This window comes from the organism of the source record quoted next, unplaced genomic scaffold (assembly GCF_019419815.1).
Source record: "Pyrus x bretschneideri cultivar Hongxiangsu unplaced genomic scaffold, Pyrus_bretschneideri_v1 Contig27, whole genome shotgun sequence".
Lineage (NCBI taxonomy): Eukaryota > Viridiplantae > Streptophyta > Magnoliopsida > Rosales > Rosaceae > Pyrus > Pyrus x bretschneideri.
The window spans coordinates 3,662,798-3,678,725 of record NW_025999579.1 but is presented as its reverse complement, the minus strand read 5'-3'; the positions used below and the strand labels follow the sequence as shown (position 1 = coordinate 3,678,725).

Genomic DNA, 15,928 nt, shown 5'->3' with positions numbered 1-15,928 from the left:
ATTAAAACCAGTGGTGTCAGGGTTGGGCGTGCGTGGGTTGGGGGGTTTGGGGTTTACTAAATTAATTAAGGCATAAAAATAAAGGAAGGAAAGTGTTATTAGCATTCCAAAAATCTCATTTTATTCTTTATAAGTGTATTTTTCTTTCCTAATATAAAAAGTTTGGAGTGTATGATGAGATTTTTGAAATATTAATAACAATTGTCTGAAAAAATGGTTATGAACTATTATGGACTGCGTGGCCTAATCATAAGGGCTCTCTCGAGGTTTTGTGTTCGATCCCAGAGAGCGTAGTTGCTTTTTTATTTATTTGGAGAACAGCATCACGTCAAAGCAAGTTACACGTCCACATAAATACTGAAGCAAAATTAATATTTTAACAGAAAGTGATCACAATACAATGTCATTGCATAAGAAACACATGTAGTATGTAGTTTAATAAGCTTGTTTGAACTTATTGACCATAACTTTGTTCACATATATTTACAACAACGCCATCTGTACATTTACAACGCATGACAAAAATTTCACATTGAAAGTGACTAACATACAAATAATATGATTCACACACTTATCTTTATCCTATAAATTAACTTCCCACTTGTCCCTTGTTACTTGAGAGACTTCTCTTTATCCTATAAATTAACTTCCCACTTGTCCCTTGTTACTTGAGAGCGGAGGAATCCTGGAATGCGTTTGCACAGAATTATTCCCAACTAGCTGCCATGACCAAAAGTATGAAGTCAATGACGGTCTTACCCGCCAGGGGCTTCGGAAGCAAAAAGGCTTTCATGGCAGCCAGTTGGGGATAAGTCTGTGCAAACGCATCCCAGGATTCCACGAATGCTATAACTCCGCCTAAGAATCCCAATCCTTGGTCCGATTCTTGGGTAATGGGCACGCGACTGAAATTGTAGGCTGAGTCGTCACGGGTTCACGATCAGGTTCTTGCATCTCCTCAGGTCCTCGATGTTCACGAGCATAGGGTCCTATGAACATCCATGACATGAGTCCCAAGATCCGGAGCCCGCAACGGTGCTTGAGGAGATGCAAGAACCTAACCGTGAGCGTGCGACAACTCAGCCTGAAATTTCAATCGTGTCCACATTACCCAAAAATTGGACCAAGGATAGGTATTCTTAGGCAGAGTTATAGCTTTCATGGAGGACCTTACTGTTAGTCTACCCTTTATCTTTACATCTTACAATTTCTATGAACGCCTATATTGTATATTCAGTTGAACATGCTTAATATCGTCCAAACATTTCATATTTTTTCGGATGATGATATGTTTTGTGGGAAGATACCGATCAAGATATAAGTTAAAATTGTGGGAAAGATGGTTTGGAATCGAGTTAGAATGTTTGAGTTAAGAAGATTAAAATTTCTGTGTTTTTAGAGAATTGAATTTTGAGAAAATTTCAGATTCTGTGAAGTTCTAAACGGTTCTCCCTCTTTCAATTTAGCCATGTCATTAGGTTTTGCTTCCATAATTTTCGACAGTAGTTCCTTATTTTTGATGGAACACTAACCAACAGGGGTGTCAATGTCTGATCAACCTGTTCACTCAGTTTTGAAAAAACAATTCCTGTGCTCTACCAACGTATCTATCAAATGAAAACATATGCTGATGCATCCAGAGGTCTTAACAGCGGCTGAATTCCATCCCGTTCATTTTAATCTGCTTGCATACAGCAGCTCAAGAGGTTGTATTCGTTTAGTTGACATGCGGCAGTCAGCTTTATGTGATCACAGTGCAAGAATGTGAGTCTAATCACAGTTTCTGTTAGTTTTTGTGATGAGTGTGTTATTAGTTATGATAAAGTTCACGAGGATGTACTGACACTAGTTATGTGGAATTGGAGGGATTGACAGATTACGAGATGGAGATTCTCATATGCCAAAGTCATTTTTCACAGAAATTATTTCATCTATCTCTGATATAAAGTTTTCAAAGATGGGTGGTGACACGTTCGACTCTGATATTCTCCCAAACATCAGGGTAGGCACGTGCTGGCCGACATCCGAAGGTAACGAAGTCATATTAAAATGCATGAGAACAAGAAATAAATGAGACTTATAAATTTAAATATGATTAATATGCAATTAAGGAACGTGTTCAAAGCATACTACTAATTCTAGACACTAAAAATGAATAATGTAAAATTGAATGAATAAAATGATGGGTCCTACACCGAGAGGACTTGAAGATGCCGATGCGGAAGTGCCTTGACGCCGGGATTGTACGCCTCGATTCTAAATTCTAAGCGGGCACAAAACAAACATGAGTGGACCAAGTTGATACATATAATACTGAAACAATTATTCATCAACATACTAACCCTCGAAGTTTTATGAAAACTTAATAGCATACTATGTAATAGGTTTTCCGAAAACCCTAGCATGCCATAAAACCATCATAAAATATACATTATATAGAGTGTGCTAAGTAGTGATATTGAATTGCCCGTAGGCACTATATTTCTCGGCCCGAAGCCAATGCATATATCTTTCGGCCGGAAGCCATCTACATATATCTCCCTAGGCCTTAAGCCAAAACAGTGACCACTAGATACACATAAAACATTGAATATAATCTTTCCAAAGCATAATACATATATCTCAAAAACATATTCATAGTATATAGTCATCCATCATATATACTATAATGAAGTGTAAAAACATGTTCATAAATAGTATATAGTCATTCATCATATATACTACAAAAAACAATAGTTCAATAAAGTATGTTATTCTAAAATATTATCAGTAAATCATGATATCATATAATGTAAATTCAATTTACTTATAAAACATTCCATAAAACATAACCATTAAATTATGTTTTTCATGTATATATTTCTACTATTAAAACATACATTTTAGAAGGAGACCACTCACAGATATTTTGCCGCCGAAGAGCCACCCAAACTAACAAAGACAGAACGCCGCTAACAATTGCCCCTAAGCACATAAATGGTCCAAGTAATAAAACTCTATTTAAACGATTGAATTTGGGAAAATGAACGTCATAAATGGATTCAGGACGTCGAAATCAATCTAAGAAGAGTCCCAACCAAAACTCGAAAAAGTCAACAAAAAAGTCAACGATCAACATGTCAGTCAACAGTCAACTGGTCTAGGTCCTGGGTTTGAGTTTAGGGTTAAAGGGCTTGGCCTAATGGGATGGATACTATGGCCCAAATCTTTGGGCCGGTTAAGGTTGTGGGTCGGGTTTGACCCATTATCAGGTCAAGTTTGGCGGGTTTCTGAGCACACTTTCAAACATTCATAACTTCTCCAATTCTCAACAAAATCAAGTGAAACAAAACGAACGTTGTAGTTCTCGACGAGATGAAGAGATTGGTACCTTGAAAGCCGGCCAGATCACCGTGTTTTGGCCGGAAAACTCCTCGAAAGGGACTGTACTTTCTCGAAAACTGGTTTTTGGCTGAAAATTTGGGCAATTTTCAAAGCATCGTAACTTCTTCGTTTCTTGACCAAATGGAGTGATTCAAAATCCAAAATGTAGTTAGGAATGTGGAGAAGAGATACAAGTGAGGACCGAGTGGTGGCCGTAGTTGGTTGAAAAATGGCCTGAAACATGGCCAAATGACCATGGTTTTGAAGTTTCCAGATTTGCACATTGAATTTCCTTGAGTTTTTCCGAGTTCCTACACCACCAAAACCACCCAAAAACTTACTAATCGTGAACCTAGACACGAGCTACAACGATAGGGACCAATTTTGAGGCTTACCTTCGTCGGAAATGGCGAGAAATCACCGGAGAAGTTCCTTGATCAGTGCAGCTCAGGGGAAAGTTTTCGAACAGTTTTTCTTCTATTTTCTTGGTTCAAGAACTCGTAGGGACTATGAGGGAAGGTTGTGGTGTAGTCTAGGTGGTTGTTGCGTGTTACTATTTGAGTGAAAGCGCTCTAGGAGGGTTGGTTTTTGAGAGAGGAAGGAGAGGGCCGAGAGTGAGGGAGAGAGTTACAAAATCAGAAAAAGGGGGAGGGAGAACCGGGGGACCAAAATCAGGGGTGGGCCCCTTGGGCACACCATTTAATACCAAAAACAATATTTTAAACAAATGAAATTCAACCAAAGTGAAAATATGAAAATACCATTCTGTTCTGTAATATCCAGGATTGATTGTTACAGGTGGCACATCTTAAGTCGCGACATGAATCTAAAGGTGCTTCATTTTGGTTGAGGTTTACTTTTAGATTTTGGATTCTCCTTACAAAAATGTAATGCTTATAAAGGTATGTCATCGTCAAGTTTATGATGGCATTTTCAAAGTTCTTCTGTTGGTGCAAATTTGATTTGATTGCTGCTTATGTTTCTGTTTTAGATCTGGGACATGTATATGGATTCTTCACCAGTTGCAATATACAAGATTCATGAACACCTGCGCCCTAAGGTAAGCGGAGAAAACCCAACGTTTGGCTCCAAGAGAGGTTCTTAGATAATTGGAGCATAAACTTCCTACATTAAAATATCACCACGTTAGTTTTTGAAACCTGTGAATTGAGTTTCAAATGAATTGAATGGGAGTCATTATGATTCAACTTGTCTTTGAACTAGGTCCCTTACCCAGTTGCCCTTGCAGCAGACATGCGGTATCGTTAGCTTTTACTTATAAATTATAATTTATATACAACCTTTGATAACCCTATATCCGTAGTCCCTACTGCTGACAGCCTTTTTCTCCCATGCAGTTATCTGAGTTGTATAACAATGATTGCATAAATGATAAATTTGGATGCTGTTTCAGTGGAGATGGACTTCGTTTTGCAACTGGGACTTATAGGTATGCCCTTTTGACAGGATCTCACATATTAAGTCACTACCGTCGTTACCAATCAAAATTGTGGAGCTTGTATTTGCTTGCTTTTGCCCAACTGTCGCAACTTTCTTTTATTTTGATGTAGCAACGTAGTGCGCATTTTTTCCCATGGAGATGGAAGTGAAGGAGCTACAATAGAAGCTAGCAAAACTCCCAACAGGTCTGTCCTAATTCCTCAAATTGTAATATGTCGAGTTGGTGCAATGGAACCTTATAGTCAAGCCGGTAGGGTTCATTTTCCTGGGACAACTGTTCGTTGTTGGATCCTCTTCCAGAAGTAGATATCTCCTTGGACTTGAGGGATTATGAAATTTTCTTCAAACTTTCTATTTTAATTTTCTCAGTGCGAAATGGTCACTTCTCCCTTACAAAATGGTGTACCTTAATACTCGAGAGCATAATCTCAGTGTTATACAGATGCAATTTATGTTTTATTTATTCTGTAAACCTTTTACTTCCCTTCTAAACTTAAAGCAGGAAGCCCAGTCTCCAGACTGCTCCAAGGACTAGGAGGTCATCCTTGAGCAACCTGGCCCGAGGATTTTACCGGCATGGTTGGGCTCTGAACCTCATTATATTTCCATGCATTTTCTTGCATGGAATGCGTCTATCTGCGGATTGAAACACGTCATTTTTTTAATTTTCAAGTCATGAAAATTCAAGCTCGGGCCGTAATGACAGTTGTTATGACCTAAGCTCCAGGATTCTACATTTGGCATGGCATCCAGAAACAAACTTGATTGCTAGTGCCACTGGGAATAGCTTGTTCATGTATTATGCATAGATTTGTGTACAATACAGTACCACAGTTACAATTTGAAGTAAGGATAGTGCTTTTCACAAACCCATATTTACCTCTCTCACTCCTTTATTGATTTTTGGCTATTGATATTTAATTCATTTGATTTGACGGCTAAAAATTGAGTGTGTAAGAAGTAAAAATGAATGTGTTGAGAGCACTGCCCTAAAGTAATTGTAAAAAAATGTCGGCTTTTACTATATATTGTAGACAGTAATTTTGAAAGTTGGAAATTCCTAACCCAACTCTATAATTGTGATTGAACAACACACTCTCATTTTATCGTGCTAATAACATCTTTAAGATCTTGTGGAAATCAGAAATCTATATATCTTTTACCTTGTGAAAATTGTGCGAGTACAAAGATTTTATTAGGCTTATGAGCCAATCTGGAACTTACTATTTGGTTGGGCACTCGTGAATTTCCGCACTCTTTTTTTCCGTTGCAATTGGGAATGCAGACAAAAATGCATAAATCATTTCGCTTTAGTCATGCTTGTGTTATGAGAGCCATTATACTAAAATAAATGTTGCTAATCTTTTAGATTTGTTTCCTCACAAGGAAAGCTAATGAATCACAAAAGCTCCTAGACCTAATTCAATTGTCGAGGAGAGAAAAATAATGAATCAAGATTATGTTAAATTCGGAATCCGATATTTGTTTTGCTCCACCAACTCATGACCCTAAAAAAAGAAAAATTGAGTATATTCCCTTTCATATGACACTGAGCTATAATATGATTTTGACAAATGTTACTGTATATTTATTTCGCACACATATTTTACATACATGCATTACATATCACACCTACTATGCCAAGAGATAAGCATCCAACTTGCATGTTTGTTTATAATTTGGGCAGCTCAGACACCCCTGTCCAAAACCCTTCCTCCCACTCCACAAACCTGCCCGTTGCCCGAAACCCCCTCACCAGTTGCCCTAGAAGACCCTCTTAGATCCTTTATATAAACCAAGGCAAAGCAAAGGCATCTTCATTTCATTCGCATAGCCTACTTCGTCTTCCTCCTCCCTCCTTTGTTCTTTTGTATGCCATTAGGGTTTATCTTTTCTTTCTTCTGAAAACATGTTTTAGCTTAATGATGCTTGATTATCGTCTATTTCTTTCTGATGTTTGATCAATTTACAGCTTGTTTGATAACTATAATATTTATCAATTTTGAGTTTCTGAAATCTAAAAACGAAATGGTTATTAAACAAACTTGATTTTATGTATGTGTGTATATATGGTTATCAAACGAAATGGTAAAAAAACGAAATTTTAGTCTGTCTAATATTGCCCATAATTTTAACTACTAAAAGCTTTTTGATTATCACAACCGTTAGGTGCGGTTAAAATCTTTTATTTAATGGTAAAACCATGTTTTTCATTCGGTATATTTTTTTTTTTTGGTTTTTAGTACTCTTTTATTTCTTTGTTTCTAGCATTTGCCTACACACTTTATGTGTATAAACACATTTTTCTAGAAAATGAGAAGGAGAGAGGGAGGGAGAGAGAGAACGTGAGGGGAGTGGGAGGTTTTTGTTTTTGGTTTTTTTTTTTAATAAATATTTGAGGTATTTTAACATCACATGTAGGCGAGGCTTTGAAAAAAAAATAGCAAAATTTAGTTGTGTGAAATTACATTTTTGCCCCATATTTCTTATTCATGTTCTGTTTTAATTAGAGAGTTAAACTGGTAATTTCATAAAATTTTGATTGACAATGAGGGTTTTATTACCCCAAAATTGGACCAAGGATCAATATTCTTGGGCGGAGTTATAGCATTCGTGGAATCCTCGAATGTGTTTCCCCAACTTGCTGCCATGAAAGCCTTTCTGCTTCCGAAGCTCCTGGTAGGTAAGGCCGTCATTGATTTCATACTTCGTGTCCTTAGTGTATGTAGTAATCTGGGACACGACTGAAATTTCAGGCTGAGCGAGTTCACGGTCAAATTTTTGCATCTCCTCAGGCGCCGTTGTGGGCTTCGGATCTTGGGGCCTAGGGTCCTAGATGTTCAAATCCACAGTCTTCGGAACACAGACTACGTGGACCAGACGACCAGTATATGAATCATAAATCTCAAACTCCCATTGTATTAACCAGTATTTCTCCCTAGCTATATAGTTTGCTGGTTGTATCTAAGAATTTGTCCGCTGGATCCATCTGAACGGTTGTAAATTTAAAATAGGCTTACGTAGAAACAGGTGCAAAAATACCAGCCCAGCCCATCGAAGTTAAAATACTAAAATGCCCTCCCAGAACCCAAAACGTTTCGATCCTGTTTTTGAAAAATCTGAAAGCAGAGAGCGCGCGGTGGCTGGGCAGTCAGTAGCAACCGTCACTCACGGCGCACGTTAGATGCCCCGGGCGAACAGTTGCAGCATTGGCTGAGTCAGTGAGTGAGCGAGTCAATCGATTAGATGAGTTCGAAAGAGAACTACAGAATCGAGCTTCGAACTGCGATTCGACAGCTGAGCGATCGCTGCCTCTACGCCGCTTCCAAATGGTACCTCCCAAAACCCTAAAACCCTAAATCCCCATTTCAAATTTCATTTCTTTACATCCAATTGATGCGTCGTCGTTTCAATAATTATGCAGGGCGGCAGAGCAGCTCGTCGGCATCATCGAGCAAGACCCGGTAAAGTTCACGCCTGCGAACACGAGATTCCAGCGCGGGAGCTCCAGCATCCGGCGCAGATTCCGCACCAATGACATCACCTCGACGCCGGCTGCCGGCGTGTCGTATGTGTCCACTCCGGTGATGGAGGAAGATGACATTGTGGACGGCGATTTCTACCTCCTTGCTAAGTCGTATTTTGACTGCAGGGAATACAGAAGAGCTGCTCATGTGGTTCGTGATCAGAACGGAAAGAAATCGGTCTTCTTACGCTCCTATGCTCTTTATCTGGTTTGTAACTTTCTCTGTTCTTTCACTCTCTTCAAAGTTTTAGTCTTTTGATTTTTCGGTGTGTTTCGCCCATAAATTTAAATCTTCACAAGTTTGAAATTGTTGAGAATACATAGTATATAGGTAATCTAACCAAGAACACCACCAACAATTATACTGGTTCAGCGTTAGCAAGCCTATGTCCAGTCGGAGAGGATGGAGTCTTCTAGGAGAGCACTTACAAGTGTGTTTCACTCGAGAACCCTATGACCCAAATACACCCAAGCTCACTCGCTCACTAAATCAAATGAGAAATGAGAAATGAGAAATGAGAAATTTTGTTCTTGTTTCTCCAATTCAAATAAGCTGCGCAACAACCACAATAACCTAAAAGAACACTCTCGAAGAAGTGTATCCATAAAGCCAAAGAAAAACTAGGCCGAGAACATCCCGTAAACAAGACTGACGTGGCACTTGAAAGCCACACAATGCTTTGTGCAAAACAAGCTTGAGACTTAAATACGAGAAGACAAGTTTTTCTATGAAACGGGCTCAAGACTTGAGTACCATAAACATTCAGTTTGAAGCCAAATTAGTCAACAGCTATGTAGTATGAATGAACTACTTGAAATATAATGAGATATAGGAATCCAATGTGGCAAATAGGATTAAACATACAACAAAACGGGTGAAAGACAACTCCAATCGGCAGTTGGGTTTAGGAATCTAACGAGATTTTACATTTTGGTTGATGGGTACTTTTAAGAAATCTATGTCAGTTTAATGCTACATGATAGCAGTAGTAGAAACTTCTCTTGTGTTAAAAAATCCTTGATTTTTATGAACCTACTTATTTCATTCAGATTTTATAGTTGTATATTTTTCTTTGTTTTTATTGCTTGATGAAGGCTGGAGAAAAACGGAAAGAGGAAGAAATGATAGAACTTGAGGGGCCCCTAGGAAAGAGCGATATTGTGAATGGTGAACTGGTTTCTCTCGAGAGGGAGTTATCAACCCTTCGCAAGAATGGGACTATTGATCCTTTTGGACTCTACTTGTATGGCCTTGTGCTCAAAGACAAAGGCAACAAGAGTCTTGCTCTTACTGTTCTTGTGGAGTCTGTTAATAGCTACCCTTGGAACTGGAGTGCCTGGTCGGAGCTGCAGTCGTTGTGCACTACAGTTGATGTCTTGAACAGCCTTAAGCTCAATAACCATTGGATGAAGGACTTCTTTCTCGCCAGTGCTTATCAAGAAATGAGGAAGCACAGTGAATCCTTAAAAAATATGAATATCTTAAGGGCACTTTTGTTTTCAGTAATTACATTCAGGCTCAAATTGCAAAGGCACAATACAATCTCAGGGAATTTGAACAAGTTGAAGCAATTTTTGAAGAACTTCTCAGGAATGACCCTTATCGAGTGGAAGACATGGACATGTATTCCAATGTGTTATATGCAAAGGAGTGCTACTCTGCACTAAGTTATCTTGCCCATAGAGTATTTATCACTGATAAATACAGGCCTGAATCTTGTTGTATTATCGGAAATTACTACAGCTTAAAAGGGCAGCATGAGAAGGCAGTTGTGTACTTTAGGAGGGCGCTCAAATTGAACAGAAACTATTTATCTGCTTGGACCCTTATGGGTCATGAATATGTTGAGATGAAAAACACCCCAGCTGCTATTGAGGCATATCGACATGCTGTAGATATAAATCCATGTGATTATCGAGCTTGGTATGGATTAGGACAAGCTTATGAGATGATGAGTATGCCCTTGTATGCTCTTTATTACTTCAAGAAATCAGTATTCTTGCAGCCAAATGATTGTCGGTTGTGGATTGCTATGGCCAAGTGTTATGATACTGAACAGCTGCACATGACTGAGGAAGCAATGAAGTGTTATAAAAGGGCAGTTAATTGTAATGACAGGGAAGCAATTGCCCTGCACCAATTAGCAAAGCTAAATTCTGAACTTGGACGTTCTGAAGAGGCAGCTTATTACTACAAGAAGGATTTGGAGAGGATGGAAGCCGAAGACAGGGAAGGACCAAATATGGTAGAAACCCTGCTATATCTTGCTCAATACTATAGGCAGCAGAAAAGATTTGAAGAATCAGAGATCTACTGTACCCGTCTTCTAGATTATACTGGCCCAGTGAGTTGCAACTTCTATTTCATTATATATGCTTATGTAAATGTGACATTGAATTCTAATGAATTCTCTGCGCTTCACTGCAGGAAAAGGAAACAGCAAAGAGCTTACTTCGAGGAATGAGAATAGAACAAGCTGGCGGTCCTTCAATGGAAGTTGAGCACTTTCCTCCCTAATTTAGTCATGATGTACAAGGCAGATGCCTTCTCTACCAGTCTTGGCACAACAACTTGCGAGAAGCTTGAAGTGGATCGATCACATTTGAGAGCGTGTCGTGTACTTCTATTAGTAATGTTAATTAGTTTGATTTCTGTAAAAAATTTCAATTTTAATGTGTTGCTTTAATTTTCTACTATGAAGCATGGATACGGATACGACGATACGATACGGATAATCTCTAAAAAGTAAGATGCGATACGCTATGGATACGGCAAATAAAAATGTATATAGTAACAAAAATATACATCTTAAAACATAATTCATCATTCAAATTCAAGTACATTTGAGTTGTTAGAGAAAAAAAGTTCGAAATCCAATCCTCTTTATACAGTAGAAGAAGTGTGAGAGTCTATTCATGGTTTTAATTAGAGAGAAGCTCTTTGTATTTAGCAATTTTTAATTGTAGATGTCTCCTATTAATTTTCTCCTCATTATGTGTTTTGAAAGTGTAAATGTATTCTAAAAGCCTAATATGTGAATCTTAAATGTAGGATACGCATATCCATCATGTCAAATTCGTGTCCATCAACCAGGATACGTGTTGGACGAGTATCCGAGAGTATCGAGCAAGTATCATATCCAATCAAGTATCGGATACGGAATACAGGACCAAACAGAAGTATCCTTGCATCATAGGTTTTCAAGTGTTTCCTTGATCTTCCGTTCATTCTTTATTTTTCTGCACTGGGTTGCCTATCTGTCGATTATCGAACTAGTCACGAGGCGCAGGCTTTGATGTGCGAAACACAATATTTCATATTTTAGGAAGCATTTGTTGCTAAAATTGTATTGTTTGCTAAGGATTTGAATGTATTGAGCACAACTTTTGCCTGTTTTGGTGTGAAATGAAATGCATTTACGCTGTGTACAAAGAAGGTAAGGAGAGGCATGATACAGCAGAGAATAAGATCAACATACGCAGTAATTTTCTCTATATTCAGTAAAACTTCTGTGGGAATAAATGATCTTAATTTGCATATATATATTGCTTTATGTCGTCTCATGAAACAATCGTATAAAAAGCTGCCATTGCTAAAATAATGTAAAAGCTGAGTTCCAAAAGCACTTCACCTGCTTTCTGAAAGAAGTAAAATGAAGCACTTCAAGTGCTTTTCTAGAATTCACTTGCGTTTTTACTAAAGATTGGTTCAAAAAACATTTTCATCATAAACGTTTTCAATTATTTTAAAAGTACTTCCAAACGATCCCATCCAACCGATTAATATACAGAAGGCAACATCCAGCCTATAGGATGCTCGAAAGGCAGTTAATCAACACAAATAAAACTAAATTCAAGTGCACATTGTCATTCACTCCGATTATTTCAAATGCAATAACCTCCACACAGGAAGTAAAAATTAAACACAACCTCTAAAGCTCCAACGACTAATAGCAGTTACAGAGTCTCGATCTCTGGCATCTTCTTCTCTTAACCGGCTACTCAAACCAGTTCAATTATTTTTCGGGTCGGTGAAGAAACCGTTGATGGCGGGCATAATTTCCGGTGCCCTGTTGCGGACAAATTTCCTCAAGAAATTCTCTTTGTACTTTTCTCCTTCGGCGTGATTATCCAATACTCCAGCAGCTCTGCCCTCCTTGCTCACTCTGATTCAGAAAGAAAAAAAGAGATGGTATCACTATACGCTACGACATCCGGTATAATCTTCACATCCAATTCATAATTCTTTCAGGTTTGTGAGAGTGAAGAGAACCAACAGAGCAAGAAGGAAATACCACACATTTGCATGAGTTGTTCTTCACATTTACCACGTGCGCTAGCTTGAAAGATTTAAAGAGCTTTAACTACAAACCGGTCATGTTATATATAAACACTTTGAGGGCTCGTTCGGTGTGAAGGAAATGTGTTTGAAGGTAGAGGCAAATGATTATTTGTTTAGAGGGGATTAGAAATGAAGAAAACGTATCATTTCCAATCCTACCATTTTGCGGGAATTGTTGGGAACAAGTTTCATTCATTAGTAATCTATCTTCTACCTTCAAGTTGAACAAACTTCCCTTTTTTCTTCGTCCAAACACACCTTGAATATAATAAATACTCCAATCCTAAGCATCAAACGAGCCCATCCCGATATCCATCACAAAATCGGTTTATTTTTAGGTACACAAAAATTTACTTAGCCTCTCTTGTAATCAATTTAGACCACCCATTATGGTTAAATTAAAAGGAAAACTAATGAAAAGTTCAAAAAAACTTTTAATTTTAATAAAAAAAAGACAAATAAAGATGTAATAAAAAGTACAAAAAAAAGGTAAAAATATGATTTTTTTGTTAAAAATGAATAATACCACAAGTGTTCGTTAAAACTTCTTAAATTAAACCCAAATATTAAACAATAAAATGAAAATTAAGGTCTTTACATCTTGGAAATATTCATCTAATTTGATAAGTTATTGGCATAGCACAGAAATAAACGAATTACAAATAGAACACAAAGATTAGCAACAATCTAATTCTAAAGCAATAAGCTTTGCAGTCCAAATTTAGAGAGAGACGTACCTGACTTCAGGGTTGATGGTGATGTGGCGGAACAGACTCAACCCGCAGATCCCTATCGCGACCCCTGTGGCCGCGAACAGTGGATAAACCTACATACACACAAACAATACGACGCCGGATTATAAGCCCGACCAACAAAGTCAAAGCCGATCTGGCACAAGACGAAAGGATCAAGTCTCGAAGGTAGATCTGCGCTCACCTCGGGCCTCAGCCAGCGATTCGCAGCCATTGATTGAAACGCACCGTACGGAGATTACCGGAGAGAAAAATGCGATGAGGGCTTGAAATGCTAAAACAGGGACCAAGGAAGGAAGAAAGACAACCCGAGCCGCCACTTTGATTGGCTGTCTCCCGGAGTGGGGTGCCCCACTTGCTGTCTCCGGTTCAGCAAATAAGAATGCGACACGTAATTCCGTTGGCCCTCCTGAGTCCTGAGGTCTGACTTAAAATATGTAAAAAAAGGAAAAACTGCTGCGCCGTTGCCGGGGATCGAACCCGGGTCACCCGCGTGACAGGCGGGAATACTTACCACTATACTACAACGACTTGTTGGTTTTTAATGCTATTAGTTTGGAATTAAAATGTACTCATTAAACGATCCGCAGTAAACTTAATCATGTCATTGGACGGTTTTCACCCAAGTTTTTCTCATTTTGTTCTCATTCAAAAGACGAAACTGATCGGTTTCCGAAAAATTAAAAAAAAGGCAAAACTAATAAGGTTCGCTTGGCTTGAATAAGTCTCTATTATCACTTGTATGGTTGGAATTTTCTTTTGTTACCAAACTAGGATAGTTGAATTAACATGTATCTTCTACAGCACAATCACAATTATTATGTGGATAATTGTGATTAAGATTTTGGTCTCGTTTAGTGGCTAATATCGGATGAGAACTCAGCTCTTCAACAGACACACATCTCTAAACTTGCAATCAAATCTAGTATTAGAATATGTTAAAATATCATACACGAACGAACGTACAATACAAGTACAACTAGTGGCCTACTCATACGACTACGATGCCACTGTTTTCCCCGCCCAAACTACAGGCAATATACTCAAGCTCTTTCTATCAAGAAGCCTGGACTCGGGATATCCTCTAGAAGTGCTGTTTTTTAACAGAGGGATGACTCAGAATAAATGATCCGACGAAGGCAATTCTTAGGCCTCTAACTTCAACGCAGAAGCTTCTTTCCACTAACTTCAGTGCATCTCCGTTGTCAACTCCATCATGTAACTTCATATCAAAACTCAAAAATGGTAGTATTAGAATGTTCCATGCCGATATCCATGTCAGCCCCTTCCATCGCCATTTCAGATCTCAACTTGACTTCAGATTATGTCGACATGACCTCTGCATCTGGTATATGAACCGGATTTGAGAAGACCTATCCCGAGTCATCCATGTCAATTCCTTTTGTCACATATACAATCACGCCATGAACCTTGTTTCTTTGAAAGTACCTACAGAAATGGCAGCATCATTTCAAATATAATGTGGAGTCCAAAAAATAACCCACATCAACATGTCGCTTAGCAACAAGCAATCTTCAACTTACCTTATCACTCAGGAGGCTTGTAGTTGTAGGCTTACTTTCTTTGCTGTCGTTTATGTCATTCTCTGCCTCAATCTCACTGTCCATCACAATGGTCGGTCGATCATCTGATGCACCAAACATGGCCTCATCATGAGCAGATCTGAGCTGCTCCTCCCTTTTTGTCTACACGATGACAATCGAATGAGTAAAATCAGAAACTACGGGTCATCTTTAACAAGCCAGATTTCTAAATGTAAGGTGACATGAACATAGAACTGGAACTCAAATGAGAAACTAGCGGGACGATCGCAGATACACATACCTCAACTGCAGAAAACCGGAAGCTTTGGCCAATGTGCTTAACTAATGCTGCATCATCTTCAGCAACTATACAAAAAGGCAAACACGCACAATCAGTTCACTTTGCTCTAATCAAACGGCCTAGATAAATTCTGAGTTACAACTTAAAAGCTACATAAATCAGTGTGGCAGTATTATCAAATCTCATGTCAAGGATGCCTAATCATGCCTTTCTTTCTGAATCTAACCTATGATGATTGAAGATCCAAGGCTCTGCTAATTGACCGGTTATTTCTGATCTTGGATAATAACTAATATGCCACATATATAGAACTAAATTACTCTGTAAGGTTATAGAGCAATCAAAGTGTTTGCTTGAAACGATAATCTTTTGTTACAAGTATGGCCGGGCAATAAGATGTAGCGGCATTTATACCTGCAAACATATCCCTGTTTTCTCACCAAAAAATGAACATAAAGATGATTATGCAACTGATTGAGAAAACAGAAGTAATGCAAACCAACACAACTCAATCTTCACTTTATAAAATGCAGTGGTGTTCAAAGATGTTTAACCTTCAACATCTTATTAAGAATTCACTGTGTCATTTATCTAAGATTGATAAAGACTTGAGCCTGATTCCTGACATTGATGAATTAC

At 38.3% G+C, this 15,928-nt stretch overlaps 2 protein-coding genes and 1 non-coding gene across 3 annotated transcripts; 1 reads left to right on the top strand and 2 right to left on the bottom strand.

Moving 5' to 3' along the window:
* The first annotated feature begins 7,936 nt into the window (after positions 1–7,936).
* Positions 7,937–11,024, top strand: LOC125478996 (anaphase-promoting complex subunit 8-like). The gene is given in 5 exon segments (XM_048587944.1): positions 7,937–8,156; positions 8,249–8,558; positions 9,446–9,815; positions 9,818–10,695; positions 10,779–11,024. Coding segments are annotated over 5 exon segments (1,734 nt in total). The 5' UTR covers positions 7,937–8,070; the 3' UTR covers positions 10,869–11,024.
* A 1,149-nt stretch (positions 11,025–12,173) lies between these two features.
* LOC103942755 lies at positions 12,174–13,790 on the bottom strand. The gene is made up of 3 exons (XM_048587538.1): positions 13,629–13,790; positions 13,430–13,518; positions 12,174–12,516 (listed from the first exon to the last, which is right to left on the bottom strand). Exons 1-3 carry the CDS (start codon positions 13,656–13,658, stop codon positions 12,363–12,365), a joined length of 273 nt encoding a protein of 90 aa, XP_048443495.1. The 5' UTR covers positions 13,659–13,790; the 3' UTR covers positions 12,174–12,362.
* Positions 13,791–13,903: 113 nt separating this feature from the next.
* Positions 13,904–13,975, bottom strand: TRNAD-GUC. The gene has a single exon. It is a non-coding gene; the product is annotated as a tRNA-Asp (tRNA).
* Between the last annotated feature and the right edge of the window lie 1,953 nt (positions 13,976–15,928).